At 33.8% G+C, this 14,852-nt stretch overlaps 1 protein-coding gene across 6 annotated transcripts in view; it reads right to left on the reverse strand.

Annotated features, from left to right (window-relative positions):
• Positions 1–14,852, reverse strand: part of EYA1 (EYA transcriptional coactivator and phosphatase 1) — a 159,649-nt gene that overhangs the window by 90,235 nt on the left and 54,562 nt on the right. For 4 of the 6 annotated variants that reach the window (XM_036765897.1, XM_036765889.1, XM_036765883.1 and 1 more), the window contains 2 exons: positions 9,159–9,241; positions 8,552–8,738 (listed from right to left, as the gene is read on the reverse strand). In XM_036765897.1, the coding sequence (XP_036621792.1) occupies positions 8,552–8,738; positions 9,159–9,241 (270 nt within the window). The remainder of the gene's footprint in view (positions 1–8,551; positions 8,739–9,158; positions 9,242–14,852) is intronic. The other 2 variants (XM_036765874.1, XM_036765866.1) reach the window with 1 other exon arrangement.

Below are 14,852 nucleotides of genomic sequence, written 5' to 3' on the forward strand. Positions count from 1 at the left end.
GGGGATTTTCAAGCTTTTTGGAAAACATCCAACAGAAAAGATGACATCACATGAATATTCACAAAACTTACACGCTAGTTGTGGGAAATTAGGTGAGTCACTCTTCTGCACATGTTTCTTCTTCCTCCAAACAAAGCTGTTGGACTAGACACCTCTAAGGTCTTTTTAAATTAAAAAATCCAGTGATTGCCCATTCTTTACTTCATGAAATACAAGCTTATCATATCAGATATAAAGGCATAAAATGAATCCAAGTTGTATGTGAATTGTTCTAAAAGTTCATTTGTAAGTTGGTCACCTGGAAATCATAATTCATTTCCCCATAGTATTGCAGCTACGGAGAAATGTGACAATTTCCTAAATGAAAGTTAACTTCCAAAGCTAGGTCACATAAGCATATTTCACTTTTAGTTTAACTGATAAATACTGCATGTTTGAAAAAAGCAACTTCCATTAGCAGGTAAGGAAGTAGATAGAAATTCTAAACTGAACTTCTAAGTACTTTAAAGGGTTTTTTGGCTAAAGCTGTGTTCTTTTTATAAAGAAAAAGCCTGATTTCGTTTAAAGACTTGTAGCTTTCCTTGGAATGATTCTAATATTTAGCTTTCATGAGCTACAAGTGATGAAAGAGAAAAGTGAGGGGCATGGTATGTGCATGATTCTTCTGAGAGGAAAAAGGAGTTAGTATTGGAAGAGAGACTAAGATAATCAATGCTCCATTCTGCCCCAGGGCAGATGGCTGCTGTCTGGCTCCTGGGGAAGAAGACAGTAGGTTTTGTGATGGATGAGAAGAAAGTACAATAAGCTACCTACCTACCTACCTACCTATCACCTACAAATTTAGTAACCAAAAGTTGAGGAATCCCTAATATGTATGATTTGCATCTCATCTCACCTTATTTCTTAACTGTATTATTCATTTCAATAATTAGACTATTTTACAATTCTTTGTCCTGACTTTCCACTGTTTTTCTACATGAAACTTCACTCCTAGTACAGTGTAGTTGTTTCAGCAAGAAGCATTTTTGTTTAAAACTTCTCTTGTACCTCTGCTGAGACTGTGCTACTACTACCTTCCATCAACCTATCAATTTTTCTTTATTCTAAATTTATCTTCATACTCATTAATTACAATCCTGTGCAGAGATATTATATGCAGAAGACAGAGCTGTTAATATTCTTCCACCCTCTTCTTGTATGTTCTTAACTTATAAATGACAGCATACAAAAACATCTGAAATTATACTCTAAAACTCTACTCAATTAATTTGCAGGGGTCTTTTATGGTACTCAACATCTTTCCAGATACTAAAGCTAACCAAGAATTGAATAAAATTCTATATGTTTTGTTGGAAGTGTGGATTTTTATTGCCTATTGGAGTCTATGTACATTTGGATCACTGCAAATAACATAAAAAAATTGGCTAAATTAGTTAAAAGCAAACTCAGACTGCCTATTTGGGTGTCATGTATATAAAATGCTGATTTAAGTGTGTGAGTTTTCACTCTTCATGTTGCCTCAAATTGACAGATAGCAAATTCTTTTCAGAAGTTAAATTTCTTTGTCAATGGAAAATAAAGGGTAAACTTCATTTTACTGACTTCTGAAAATTTCACTGACAAAGCTACATTTCCATTGGAAAAATAAAATGAATGCCTTAAAAATCCCACTCCAACAACAACAACAAAAAACAAACATCTGTTTTGTTTTCTCACATCTTACCAGCTCAGTTATTTTAGCTACAAATATTTATTTTGCTGACAAATGTTTCCAAAATATTTGTTTCATTTTTTTAACAGTGAAATGGTTTGTTTTTGAGCTTAACGAATTGCAGTTTTGCAAATGTTTCCATGGATTGACTGCTGTTCACAGGCGCATCTGCAAAAATGTGCAAATATGGACTAAATATTTTCAAAAATTTTCACTCAGCAAAAACCAAGTCAACATGCATGCTTTTGGAAATGTTTGGACTTTTGCCACAGTTAGCATTCGGTAGTATAGATATGGCCTCAGTTTCCAGCATATACCATTCTATTAGTAAAGACAGCTACCTAGTTTTTAACCCTCTCTTACTGAATTCCTTTGAGAGTCTAGTGTTCTCATGGAACTCTGCACAAGAATGTTTCAGCGTTGTTGTGAGACTCTGCTCTACTTTCTAATGCCTTGGCAGGGATCAAAGAAGTTGAAGGAGCAAATGGTTTCCCATGCATATTGAATTCCCTCTTATGCTGATTTTCCCTCTCATTTGAAATTCAATATTAGCAAGATTTTACTATACACCACCTTAAGCAGTTAAGCCTATATAGGCAGTGATTGTATTCTGTTCACATCTATTTCATTATCACATTTTTTGCATTAAATACTTAACTTTGTTCTACATGGTTATGTTATTTCTCAGTCAATTTGTAGTCAATATGTACTCAAAATTTTCTGAAATCATTCATTATGAAGGAAAAAGAATGACTGTTGCTTTTTATGACTTTTCAAAAATGGCACTGAAATTTAAGGATCGGGCAACATGCCTTTTATACAACTCAGTGATTAATTATCTGTCATTTAATTTCATAGCATGAAAATAGAAATTTTAAATTATTTTGTTTATTTAGAAATTACTGTATATATCATATATATATAAAGCTAAAGCAAACTAGAATACTCTAATAGTTTTTGGGTTGAGATCTTTTAACACTTGTAGGTGTTATACTACCAAAATGACAACAAATCATAAAAGGAAGCATGGTTGCAGTTGTATATAACATTAATTCATGTATGGCATAGAATTTTGCAAGACAATGCATAAATTCATATACAACATAATCTGGTCCTTTAACTTTTAAACATATCTGTTGTTGTTTTGTCATTTTTCAGTCATGTCCAATTCCTTGTGACCCATTTTGGGGTTTTCTTGGTTTGCCATTTCCTTCTCCAACTCATTTTATAAATGAGGAAACTGAGGCAAACAAGATTAAGTGATTTGCCCAGGGTCACACAGCTAGTACATGTCTGAGGCCAGATTTGAATTCAGGTCTTCCTGTCTCCAGACCTGGCACTCTATCTACTGTAACACCTAGGTGCCCAGATTAAACACATTATTTAGCTATAAAAGAAAGTTGGAATTTTAAATATAAATTGACAGCATAAATTACTTTCTATACAAAACACATTTGACATGGATAAACATGGGGGAAAAGATTTAGGTGACTTTTCAGTAAAAAAGAATAAAAAACAATATTGTTTTTATGACTATGATGTTTCTACCTAAATGGTTAAAATATTTTGATTCACTAAAAAATATTAGGTTACTTTGGTAATGATATGCCTTAAGCTTTGAGGGTTCAGTGCAAGGTAACAACATGCTGTTTACACTTCAGTGGTTAAAGAATGATATTCTAATGAACTGGTTCAAATCTCATCACAAAAGGAAAACATCTTAAAATCCATTTTTCTTTTTTGTTTTCATTTCTACATATTTTGAAGGAATAAAAGAATACTACTTCTCTTGCAAAAAGAATTAAGTGTTTCAGGAGGACTTTTAAAATGAGGGAAAACACTTGTATTAAAAAATTAAGATGGGGAATTCTATTAAAGTTGGGGCTCTCTTATCTGTCATTTGTTGGAAGAGGAGGATGAAGTGATGAGGAGGAAAGAAGGGAATGGAAGAGAGGGGAGAGAGCAGAGAGATTGAGGGGAGAGGGAAAAGAATGTGCTTTATGAATATTTCCCTAGCTTTAATATTCCAAAGAGTATTGCCTTCAGAGAATTGCAAGATTTTTTTAAAATGACTCTAAGCTTCTGTCTAAAACAAATGTCCATCTTTTCAGTCCCAACATTCTTTCAACAGAGAGACAGAGTGGTATGGTAGATAGAAGGCTGGATTCAGGACTCTGTTTGAGTCCTGTTGCTGGCTGTATAACCCTGGGCAAGTCATCTAACTTTTCTGTGCCCACTTGGCAAGTCTTTATGAATAGCAGTTGCAGAACAGATGTTGATTTCCACTGGTACTAGGAATTTCCTCCCCAGGAATTTCATACATTTTTGTACAGCAATATCAATTTCCTTATCAACACAAGCCCCTCAAAAGAAAATCCTCCAATGATTGTTTCTGATTGTGAGTTGCACATCTGAGAAGGAGTTTGAAATTCATAGCATTACAGATTTAATCCTGGATGGGACCTTAAAAACCATCTAGTCCAACCCTCTGACCTCCAGGGTGATTAAATAATATGTTGAAGATTCAAACCCAGCTCTTCCAACTGAGGAGCCAGTGGTCTTTCCATTGTCCCCTGATGTATTCCTTGGCTATATAATGTAATTTCCATTTTGTGCTTTTTTCTCTTCACCATACTCAAAGCATCAAAAGTTTTCTTTAATAATACTTAAGAAGAACACTATGACAACTGGTAACTGCCATTTCATTTCTCTGAATCTCAGTTTTCCCATTGGTAAAATGAATGAATTAGACCAGATTATCAATGAAGTACCCTTTCAACACTGTGATGCTATGTAATTAGTGCTATTAATCACACACTATCAAATTATATTTTTCAAGTAAAGTGGTTTAGGACTGAGTCTTAAAGGATATAGAAAGTAGCAGCAGAACAACTTTTTAAAAAATCTGTTAAAAAGACCTTAGTTAGTTTACAAAATGAGGCTTCAGCCATATATTCAACTCACTGTATTAATTTAGAACTGATGGGAAAGTCATTTTAAAGACCACACAGGGTTTCCTTTGGTGTTTGTTGTTTAATATCAGATAAGGATCAAATAAGAAACTAGCCAAAGAAGGGGTTTTGTATAAAGACCTTTTAAATGAGAAGATTCACTAAAATTCTGGGGGCAGGTCAAGACCAGCTATGGTTTTTGTCATGATATTTAATGTGTCAATGAAACAATATTAAATAAATTGTTGTAAGAACACTGTGTTCTTGAAAGAGACCAATGATACATTTTGGTCTAGACCTTTATATTCTACTTATGTTACTCTTAATGGATTACATATGCACATTCAAAGAAGAACACAGATTTCAGTATTTAACTATAAGCACATTCTTCATAAGAGCCATACTTATAATGAATGAGGGACTAATACATGCATACATATAGATATACATACACATACATGCATATATATACTACATACACACATATACACATATATTAAAACATAATTGAAAATTTCATAGAGCTAAAGTTTTAAAACTATATTTCTATAAACTGTTGTTAGAAAAAAATCATCAAGATATCCTGACAAGTTCATTAGTCTCTAAAAGATGCTGGTAAAATAGGTAAAGGTTGAAATTTTCATTTGAAGAGTCAGTTAGAGACATAATAAGCAGAAAGAAAAAAAATAATTCCCTTAAGATCTAGGATGGAAACACAACTAGAATCCAGGTTTCTAGGACTGAACAGCATTCTAAATCCAAATAACTCTTGAGACTCAAATAAAAATCTAAAACAATTCAAAGAAAGCTAAATTATTATCTCATTACTATTACTCAGGAAAGATAACTTCCCTGATCTTGATGGAGAAACTTTTCATATATAATAAAAACAGAAACACACTGCTCTCTTAGAATCAGCAATAAAACATTAGTTTCATTTCAACTAAAATTTAGTTAAGCACCTGTTTTATACAGAAAACTATACAAGGTACTCTGGCAGATGAGGTTTAAATAAGACATTGCCTCTACTGTTATGGAGCTTAAACATTTAATGGATCATTTCCAAGAACCTTAGTTGAATGAGGGCCTAAAATATGCCTCCTAAAAGATCAGTGTACTCTTCTTTCATCAAGTGCATCTGGTCTGTAATTTTATGTAGAACTAGGAAGAGACAACTCAATGGTTGCCAAATTAATTGAGGTCTCTTTCTTTAAAAACAACAACAACAAATAAACCTCAACCAAATTTTCCTCTAACTTTGGAAATAATCTACTTTTTAATTTGGAAGCTCACTGAAATTCCTAGGACTAACTATGAAGAGAAAAGCTTGTATAAAAAGAAAGTTGTTTCTAAATAATTCCATCTTGATCAGAAACTGCAAAATAAGACATGGTGTGTGTGTGTGTGTGCATGTGTGTTTATGTAGAGGTTCTGAGAGGATGGAATCTATCCTACAATATCAGGTACATATTAAAATAAACATTAAGCTAGTTTATTTCTATATGAAACTTATATTGAGACTGATTTAGAAGATGAAATAGGGTCTTAAAAACCCAGATGATATTCTTGACATTATGGATATGAAGATGATGCTACTTCCGCAGGACAGAAGACCACTGCATTTTGAGTTATCTGTGGGTAGTAGTGATGACTCTGTGCTGAGCCACCTATACTGTGTCACTTCATTTCCACTATAGCACTAGTAGTTGGCCAGGGTTCCAGGTACCATCCCACAGAAGGACAGAACCACATTGAATTTTTTGACATTACATGTCAATCAAATCTCCTGGATAAAATAAGGAAACGAGAGCAGTTTATTTTGCACTGTTCTCACATCCTCTTCTTTCTGTGCCATCCAAATGAAGTGAAGCTATTACTTTCCTGTTGCTTTTTCTCACTTTATGGCTTTATTTTCTCTTAGCAGTAACCTCCAATCGAATGAATAGATTCCACTCACTGAAATTTAAATCTGATGAGTGGATTCCACCCATCACTTCTCAATCTCCACAAAATTTTCCAAAATAAGATAAGCAGTTCAAAAATAACCAAATGATTCAGCTATTGCAAAAGCTGTGAGACAAAGTTATAGTCTTTTCCTCGGACATCCACATCAAATCTATCAAGGAGAACGGTAAAATCAAGACAGAAGGGGTCCTAAATTTGAAAACTGACCCTACTCATAACTTTTTATATATTTTTGTGTGATGTGTGTAAGTTTATGTGCTAACACGTGCCTTTCAAGCTTAAATTAGTTTATGAATGAGAGCGTTATGTGCTTTGATTGTGTACAAAGGCAACAGCATTTATTGAATGCACACTCCTGCATGAGGATCACTATAGCAACCTCTGCAAGGAAATATAAACAACATCCTATAAAAGGCCACTAGGTAAGAAACTCTAGACTGGAAGAACACAGCAAATATATGGAGCTGTTAAAGTCAGGTTGGAGACATGTTTACAAAGGTCTTTTTTTTTTTTAACAAAGTGTTTTTGCAGAGACATTCAATTTTGCTACTTCAGTATATAAGGGACAAGGATTGGATGGGATTTCACTGGTATAGAGAATTTCTAGGTAAGGAGATTCTCTCTACCAGTGATAGTCAGCACCTTCTCTGCATCTTACAATCTTAGAAAGGTATCTAGAACGCTCAGACATTAAGTCACTTATCAAGACTCATGGTATCAGTTTGCGTCAGAGGTGGGACTTGAACCCAGGATCTTCCTGGCTTCCATAATGATGCTTTATACATTACACCACACTGCCTCTCAGTTTAGCAGAGTAGAGTGTTGTTGTTTTTAAGAACAAATTTCCAATTGGAAAGTCCCAAGGCTTGCAATGCTAACATACTTAAACTACAGGGGATCTGTCCTTTGATTTTTAGCCATCCAGATATATATGGAAGATGTCTCCGTTTTCTTATTTTAAGGACCACACACTCTTACTGGGCAACAGCTTTCACAAAAAAGTGAAAAAGAATAGATATTCTTGTGCCTTTCAAGTTGGTGTTCCATTTTCTAATATAGGAAAATGCATTCTACGGGGCAACATTACCACAACAGTGACTCTGTCTACTAAACAATGAACATATTTGATTGAGTGCAGTAGTGGCAGTAAATCATAGGCTTAGAACTGGACCTCAGAGGTCTCTAAATCTGGTGGAGTAGAAAGAACACGAGGTTAGGAGTTAGAAGGAGTGGGGTCAAATCCTGAGCCTGTTACTTATTATTGATATGACCTTTGGACTCATTTTCTTCATCTATAAAATGAACAGGTTGGATTAGATTATCTCTAAGGTCTTTTCCAGCTCCAAATGTCTGATGCTTCAGGCCAAGCCCTATTGAAATCATGAGTCCCATCTATGGCATAGACTCTAAAACTGAATTTTCTATGGCAGATGCCCTCTAAATTTTTTGTGTGTCCTGAAACAAAAGAAAATTGCAAAATAGTAACACACACATACAATATAATATATATAAATCTAAATATTATGTATAGAATGCTTATATATAGAATTATATATATTGTATGTAGGATACAATGCATAGAATTATATCTGTGTATGTTACTAATATATTTTCCCATTCCTAAGCAATGCTATTTAATTATGCTATTTTGTGTCATCCTAGTCATGGGTATTATATCTTTTAAAAATTTCACAATTATTGGTAACAATAATAAAAGATTATAATCATTACAAATTAGTATTTCCTATATTTTAAACTTTAACATTATGTAAAAAATATAAGAATTAAATCTATTAAACAGCACAACACAACTTCTTGATAACCAACTCTAGCCCTATTTCTTGCCAAAACTGTACTAACCATTGAAATACATGTGAACCAGCAAAAATATGGCCTGTAGGACTAATAAAATTCCTGTAATTACCTGCAGTGGGATCTGTAACTGCTTGACTGGTGATGCCAGATGGTGGTTCTTGAAGCTGGTATGTTGCGTTTGTAGAAGGCGTTGTTGGACTGGTGTTAGTGCTTGTCATGTAATGGGATGGGTACGGTGAGCTATTATAATACTGTGCATACTGACCCTGGCCAAAGCTGGTATAAGATGCATATTCCTACCAAATTAAAAAGCAACATGAGAAGATTCTGTCAAAATATTGCATTAAGCCTTCCAAATCATAACAGCAAACACATGTGTATAGAGCTGTGTTTTCTCTGTACTTCACACAGTAGGGCAAACAAAATAAACACAGGCTGATCTGTTTATACTTGCAAACATAAATCTTATGTAAGACTGGGAATGGTTTTTTTTGACATTTTTCCATCCAACAAGACACATATTACTAGCAAAAATTAAACCAGTCGCTAAAAAATACACAATTTCATTAATAAGTATTTTAAAGAAAAAAAAACACAAACTTTGAGAAATTAGGGCAAAATCTAAAATTAGAGAGAGTTCCCTTTAGAAAAAAACAGGAGCATCTGTTAGATATTTATATATTCCAAATTTTTCTCATTTTTACTTTACAAATTACCTGCTGTGAGCTATTAAATCCAGAAGAATTTGTGAGTGAATTATTTCCCGTGTATAGTCCTGACGATGTTGTAAAACTGCTACCTGGAACAAAATGTATTAAGGAAATCATGGTTACTAAAAGTTTCTGGAAAGTATTTACTCTATCAGGGCTCTTCTGCAGTATAGGTGCATATGCTATGATACACTAACAATTTCACATATTAGCCTTATTATGGTTAAAGATTCATTTTAAACATTTAGCTAATTATTAAGATCTTCAATATGAAGAAATACAGTTATTTCTTTGATTCCTTTTAGTCCCAAATCCATAATCCTACAAGCCCAAAATTATTAGAATTTGAATCCAAAGGACTTCCTGGTTCACCTGAAATTCATACAAAGACAATATATTTTATTCTAAACCTCCAGTCATGCAATGAGCTTTTGTCTTTTTAAAATAATACTTAGTTGGATTTATTTCCTTTATTCTAGAGAACCCTAAATGCTTATACATATACACACATATATATATGTATGTATATATATATATATATATATATATATACACCTGTTAAACACCCTCATATATTAGTTACTACATATATTAATATCCTATTACAAATATGGATAAATTAGAACCCTCAGAGAGATTTATTATACATATCAATCCATGGAAAACTTGGGTCAGAGTTTTATCTATAAAGACTTGCTACCAATGATCAATCAGTTACACATTACTTCAATGACTAATCTAGAGATATATAATAAGCACAAAAACAAAGTTTCTATTCTTAAGAACTTGTCAATAAAATGTATTTGGTGCATAATATAAGAGAAAATCTTGAAAAAGTCACCAAAGGAGATTTTTAAGAAATGAAAATTATACTCTTCCTTCTTGTTCTCAAGTAGTTTGCAGCAACAAATAATAATTTTTAGCATGTACATAGAGGGATTTTTGTTTATTCTATATCCACATATATCATTGTATAGCTAATAATGACTTTAAATATGAAAGTATTATCTTTCACATAGAACAAATGAATAGGGTTTTGAAATGACTGTATAAATCAACATTTTCTATAAAAAGGGTGTGAATTTCAATGCAACACAGACACCAGTTTGTTACCTTTAGCTACTGTATGCTGTTTATTTAGCTATTACATACATATAAAAAGTATACTTTTGGAATAATGACTACCTTCCCCCCACCCTACCCTGCCCCACCCCCCCAGCAGGTAATTTTGAAATCTATTTGTGGACCTCTAGGGGGTGTTGCTGAAAAAAATATGCTTTGGCATACCAAAATGGTACCCAATTGACCAGCCAGACTTGAAGGGACTTCCAAGAGTCTGCATGGGCATGTGATAAACATTTGCTGCCTGACTGCAGATTTCACTGCAGTACCACTTAGAATGTTGAAGTAGTTATTTACTAAATGGTTCCCCAGTGGAATGATAGAATTAATGCAACTTCTAAAAGTGTCTAACTCCCAGGGAGAGTACACAGTGTAGTATACACCTACACAGTGGAAAATCTTGCTTAAACAACATTAAATTTTCCTCTAAATCATAGTCTTTTCTAATACTCCCTGTTTGTCTAGAGCAAGATTTAAATTAACTAGAGACAATCAATCATTGGCATTGCTAACAATATATGGATAGGAGATATATAACATGTTACTGATTTGGTGCTTAGATTTTTTTTTACATAATCTCTTCTTATACACTGTAACTAAAATCCTAAAGGTGACCTTAGGATTTATCCAAATAATCCACAATCTGCATCAAAGCTATGGCAACATTCAAATTGTGTGACCAAAATTCTTGCTTTGTGGCAAGTACTTGAATGTGTCACAACTTTTCTAAGAGCAGTGGCAGTTAAGGATTGAAAAAGAAGATGGAAAAAGAAGACTATCCCAGCAGGGTACAACTGATTGGAACAAATTGCTGTGACCAAAGAACACTTTATCTAGTTGGTGTTAACAGCAAAGCAAACAAAAAAAAAATCAAACATGTAACAGTAAATTCTTTCTACAGGGGAGAGGAATTTTCTCTTAGCCAAAATATATTTAATCTATGCATTACTAGGTTCAGGAAAAAAACAAGATCGCTTTCCTATATCTGGCAGTGTAGGGTTCAGCATCAATATATTTCAACACATAATTCATGGATACTTAGAAAACTCTTAAGAGAATGGACAGGACCACAGTGCTTATGCGGTCTCAAGTATCATGCTGTAACAGCTGCCAAACTGTCTTTACCTTGTCTCAGGCTCTACTATTCAACAATTGTTTATGATGCCAGCTATTTGTGCTCCTAAACAGAGTATGTAGAATGTAAATGGGCTGGAAAGTTGCTCTGCACTCAATTCTAATAATAGGATGACATTAAGGATTTTTATATGATTTGAATGAGCCTTTTACCCAAACTGTAGGTCTAAGAATTAGGTTTGATATGAGTACAATTCCCTTATGGCATAAATTTATAGGTTTCCCTTTTCATTGATGAGCAAAAGAATTATATAATCTTACTTTGCAAGAGACTTCAAAGGTCCTCCAATCCAATCTCCTATACCATACACAGGAATCCCTTTTCTAGCATCTCATATTTAGTTTTTCCACATTTTGTACATATACAGTAATGGAGAACATAATAATTATGGAATGAGCCCATTTCTTTAGAATATAGCTTTGTTAGAAAATTCATCCTCACATCTCCTCATCTGCTCCCCTGTACCTTCTGCCTACAAACTTCAATTGTTTCTCCATTGAATTATACAAAATAAGCCTAATTTCTCTTCCATATGATGATCCTCCAAAAATGGGAAGGTAGCTGTTTCTTTAAAGCTCTTCTTTTCAAGGTTATGTATTTCCAGTTCCTACAAATGTTTCTCATAAAATTGTTGTTTTTCAGGTCCAACATCATCTTAGTTACCTTCTTTTGGATTTGGACTTGCATCCATTTCCTTTTCTCTACTCATACAACCATTGTCTTTATTCAGGCCGCTATCACCTCTCACTTGGACTATTGCAAAAGCATCCTAATTAGTTGCCCAGCATCCAGTCTCTTTTCTCCCCATCCATAGTCCGTGTAACTGCCATATTGGTATTCTCAACACAAGGACACACAACTCTTATCATTTCACTACGTTTTTTCCTTCCTCAAACCCCTTAGTTTGAAGCTTAGCAGCTCAAATGGCTCCTTCTAAGATAACCTATAAATCATCTGTCTGGCTCTTCACAATCTCCAGACAATCTTTTTGAATTTACTGCACACTGTACCCCCTGCTTCTTTGTCTCTGCACAAATTTTGCTCCACCCCTAGAATGCCCAGCATTCTTCAAAACTAGGACTAAGTATTCCCTCATATAAGCAGCCATTCCTGACCACATTTCTTTAGTTTCTAGTGTTCTCCCCCCATAAGTTACTTTTGTATATATTTTACATTTAATTTTTGTGTATATGATGCACCCCCTCCCATTCAACCCATTGAGTGTAAGTTCCAAGGGTGAAGGGATTGTTTGATTTTGTCTTTTTATTCTCAGCATCCAGCATAGTGTCTGGCTCACAGTAGATGCTTAATAAATACTTGGTGAAATAAAAAAAAATTACACTCTCCAGTTTGTGAAAATGTCCCTCTTAAAGTATGGGATCCAGTAATGAACATGATACTCCAGATAGCAGTGCACAATACAGCAGGACTGTTACCTCCTTTTCTGGATACCAGAGTTATTAATACAGTCTAATGTTAGAGTGGATTTTTGGTAATTATTACTGTTATTGCTGCTAACAATAACTAGCATTTACAATGTCTACAATGTGCTAAGCGCTTTAAAGATATTATCTCATTTGATTCTCATACTAGCTTTAGGAGAGAGGTGTCATTACTATTTCCATTTTGCAGATGGAGAAATGGAGGTGGATTCATCTTGTGCTTACAGATCCCTAAAACCCATAATTGCATTACACTCTGGTCATATAGTCCTTATGCTGTTAGTTAATTTGTTAAATAAATTCCTATACTAAATTTATCCCTTTTAGGTCTCAACTCATTAGATTAGGCCCATAACTCTTGTCTTAGGATATCTTTTTGAATCTTGAGTATACAAGCCAATCTGCCTTTTTGTCATCTGCAAAGTTAATAAGGTTATCTTCTATAGATTCGTACAAATTATTAATAGAAAAAGAAGGAGCTGAAGGCACTTCTGAGGTTATCCAGTCCAATACATCCTTGTCCAAGGATCTCTACTACAATATCCTTAACAAGAGATCCAGCACCTGCATGAAGACTTCCAATGAGGAGGAACCCACTGCCTCCTCTGACACATCAGTTTGGTGAATGTTTTGAAGAATTCCATATATTTGATAAATCTAACCTTATATAACCCGATTGAAAGTTTAATGAGTTAAGAATGGTACCCCTACTTAAATATTTGATAAAAATTACTAGGCAATTAGGCAACCTAATTAAGTAAATAATATTAGGCTCAAAGATTATGTAATAAAATTTAACATTCAGTATAATTTGAACAATGATAAAAGCTCCTCAAGGTAGAAAAAATAGTAAGTCATTAGTTTTATTTCTCCAAGTTAATTTTTATTGGAATCATAACCCCCCCAAACAGCACACACCTATTATCAATAAGTAAAGAATTAATATCTCACATTTATACAATGACTTGTCATTTAGAAGTCAATTCAATCTATCATTTACTTGAATCTTACAATAATGACATGATATAGGCAGTACATATATCATTGCTACTTCACAGGGAGCAAATTGAGCTTCACAGTAGTTGAAAGCCTTGTCTAAGATGACAAAGTCATCAAGGGGGGAAAGAGCTAGGATTTTAACCCAAGAGCTCTTAATTCTAACTCTTCAACTATTTCCAGAACACTGCTAGCCTCCTATTAGAATTAAATATTTTCTATCATCTCATCTGTTTAAGTGGTTTACCACTGTGAAATTCCTGCATATGTAGAGTGTAAATATACGTAATTATATGTTTAATTTACTTTATATCTATTTTACACATACAGACCCAAATGTCTTCTCTACTGGCTAGAATGGTAGCTTCTTGAGGGAAGAGACTATTATTTCCCTTATATCTTTGTATCCTCAGTACCTGACACATAGTATGAACTTTAAAAATGCTTATTGGTCAATTGACATTATCTAGCAGAGACTACCATAAAATGTTTTAAGTACTAAATTCCTAATTATAAAAAGTATTTTTCATCATTGTCCTCTTGTTATTTGATGAGTTTCTATACATTTTGTAGGAAAAATCCTACATATTTATAACAAAAAACACAGGAGAATCATTTACTAGATAATTTCTTAATCAGTCAAATAGTCATAGAATTTCTGATTGCAAACTCATTAGATACAGTAATGCAGTGGGTCACAAGGAAATATAGTATATAAGGAAATAAAGCCATGGTTACTTCTTTTGAGAGGACATCATGATGTAGTGGAGAGAGTGCTAGCTTCAAATCCAGGAAGACCTTGGGGCTAGTCATTGTGGAATTACTATGTCAAAATGGAGCAAGTTTTGGGGGCTAGGGAAAGGATTAAGGGATAAGGTAGCTGAGAAGGAAGAAAAGGGACACTAGGCAGATTTTATTAACCAAATATGGGATTAAAGGTAAGAACAAATACTTAGCAGAATTTATATACTGATTATGTGCAACATTCTTCAAACAAGGATCAAA

This window comes from Trichosurus vulpecula, chromosome 1, assembly GCF_011100635.1.
Source record: "Trichosurus vulpecula isolate mTriVul1 chromosome 1, mTriVul1.pri, whole genome shotgun sequence".
Lineage (NCBI taxonomy): Eukaryota > Metazoa > Chordata > Mammalia > Diprotodontia > Phalangeridae > Trichosurus > Trichosurus vulpecula.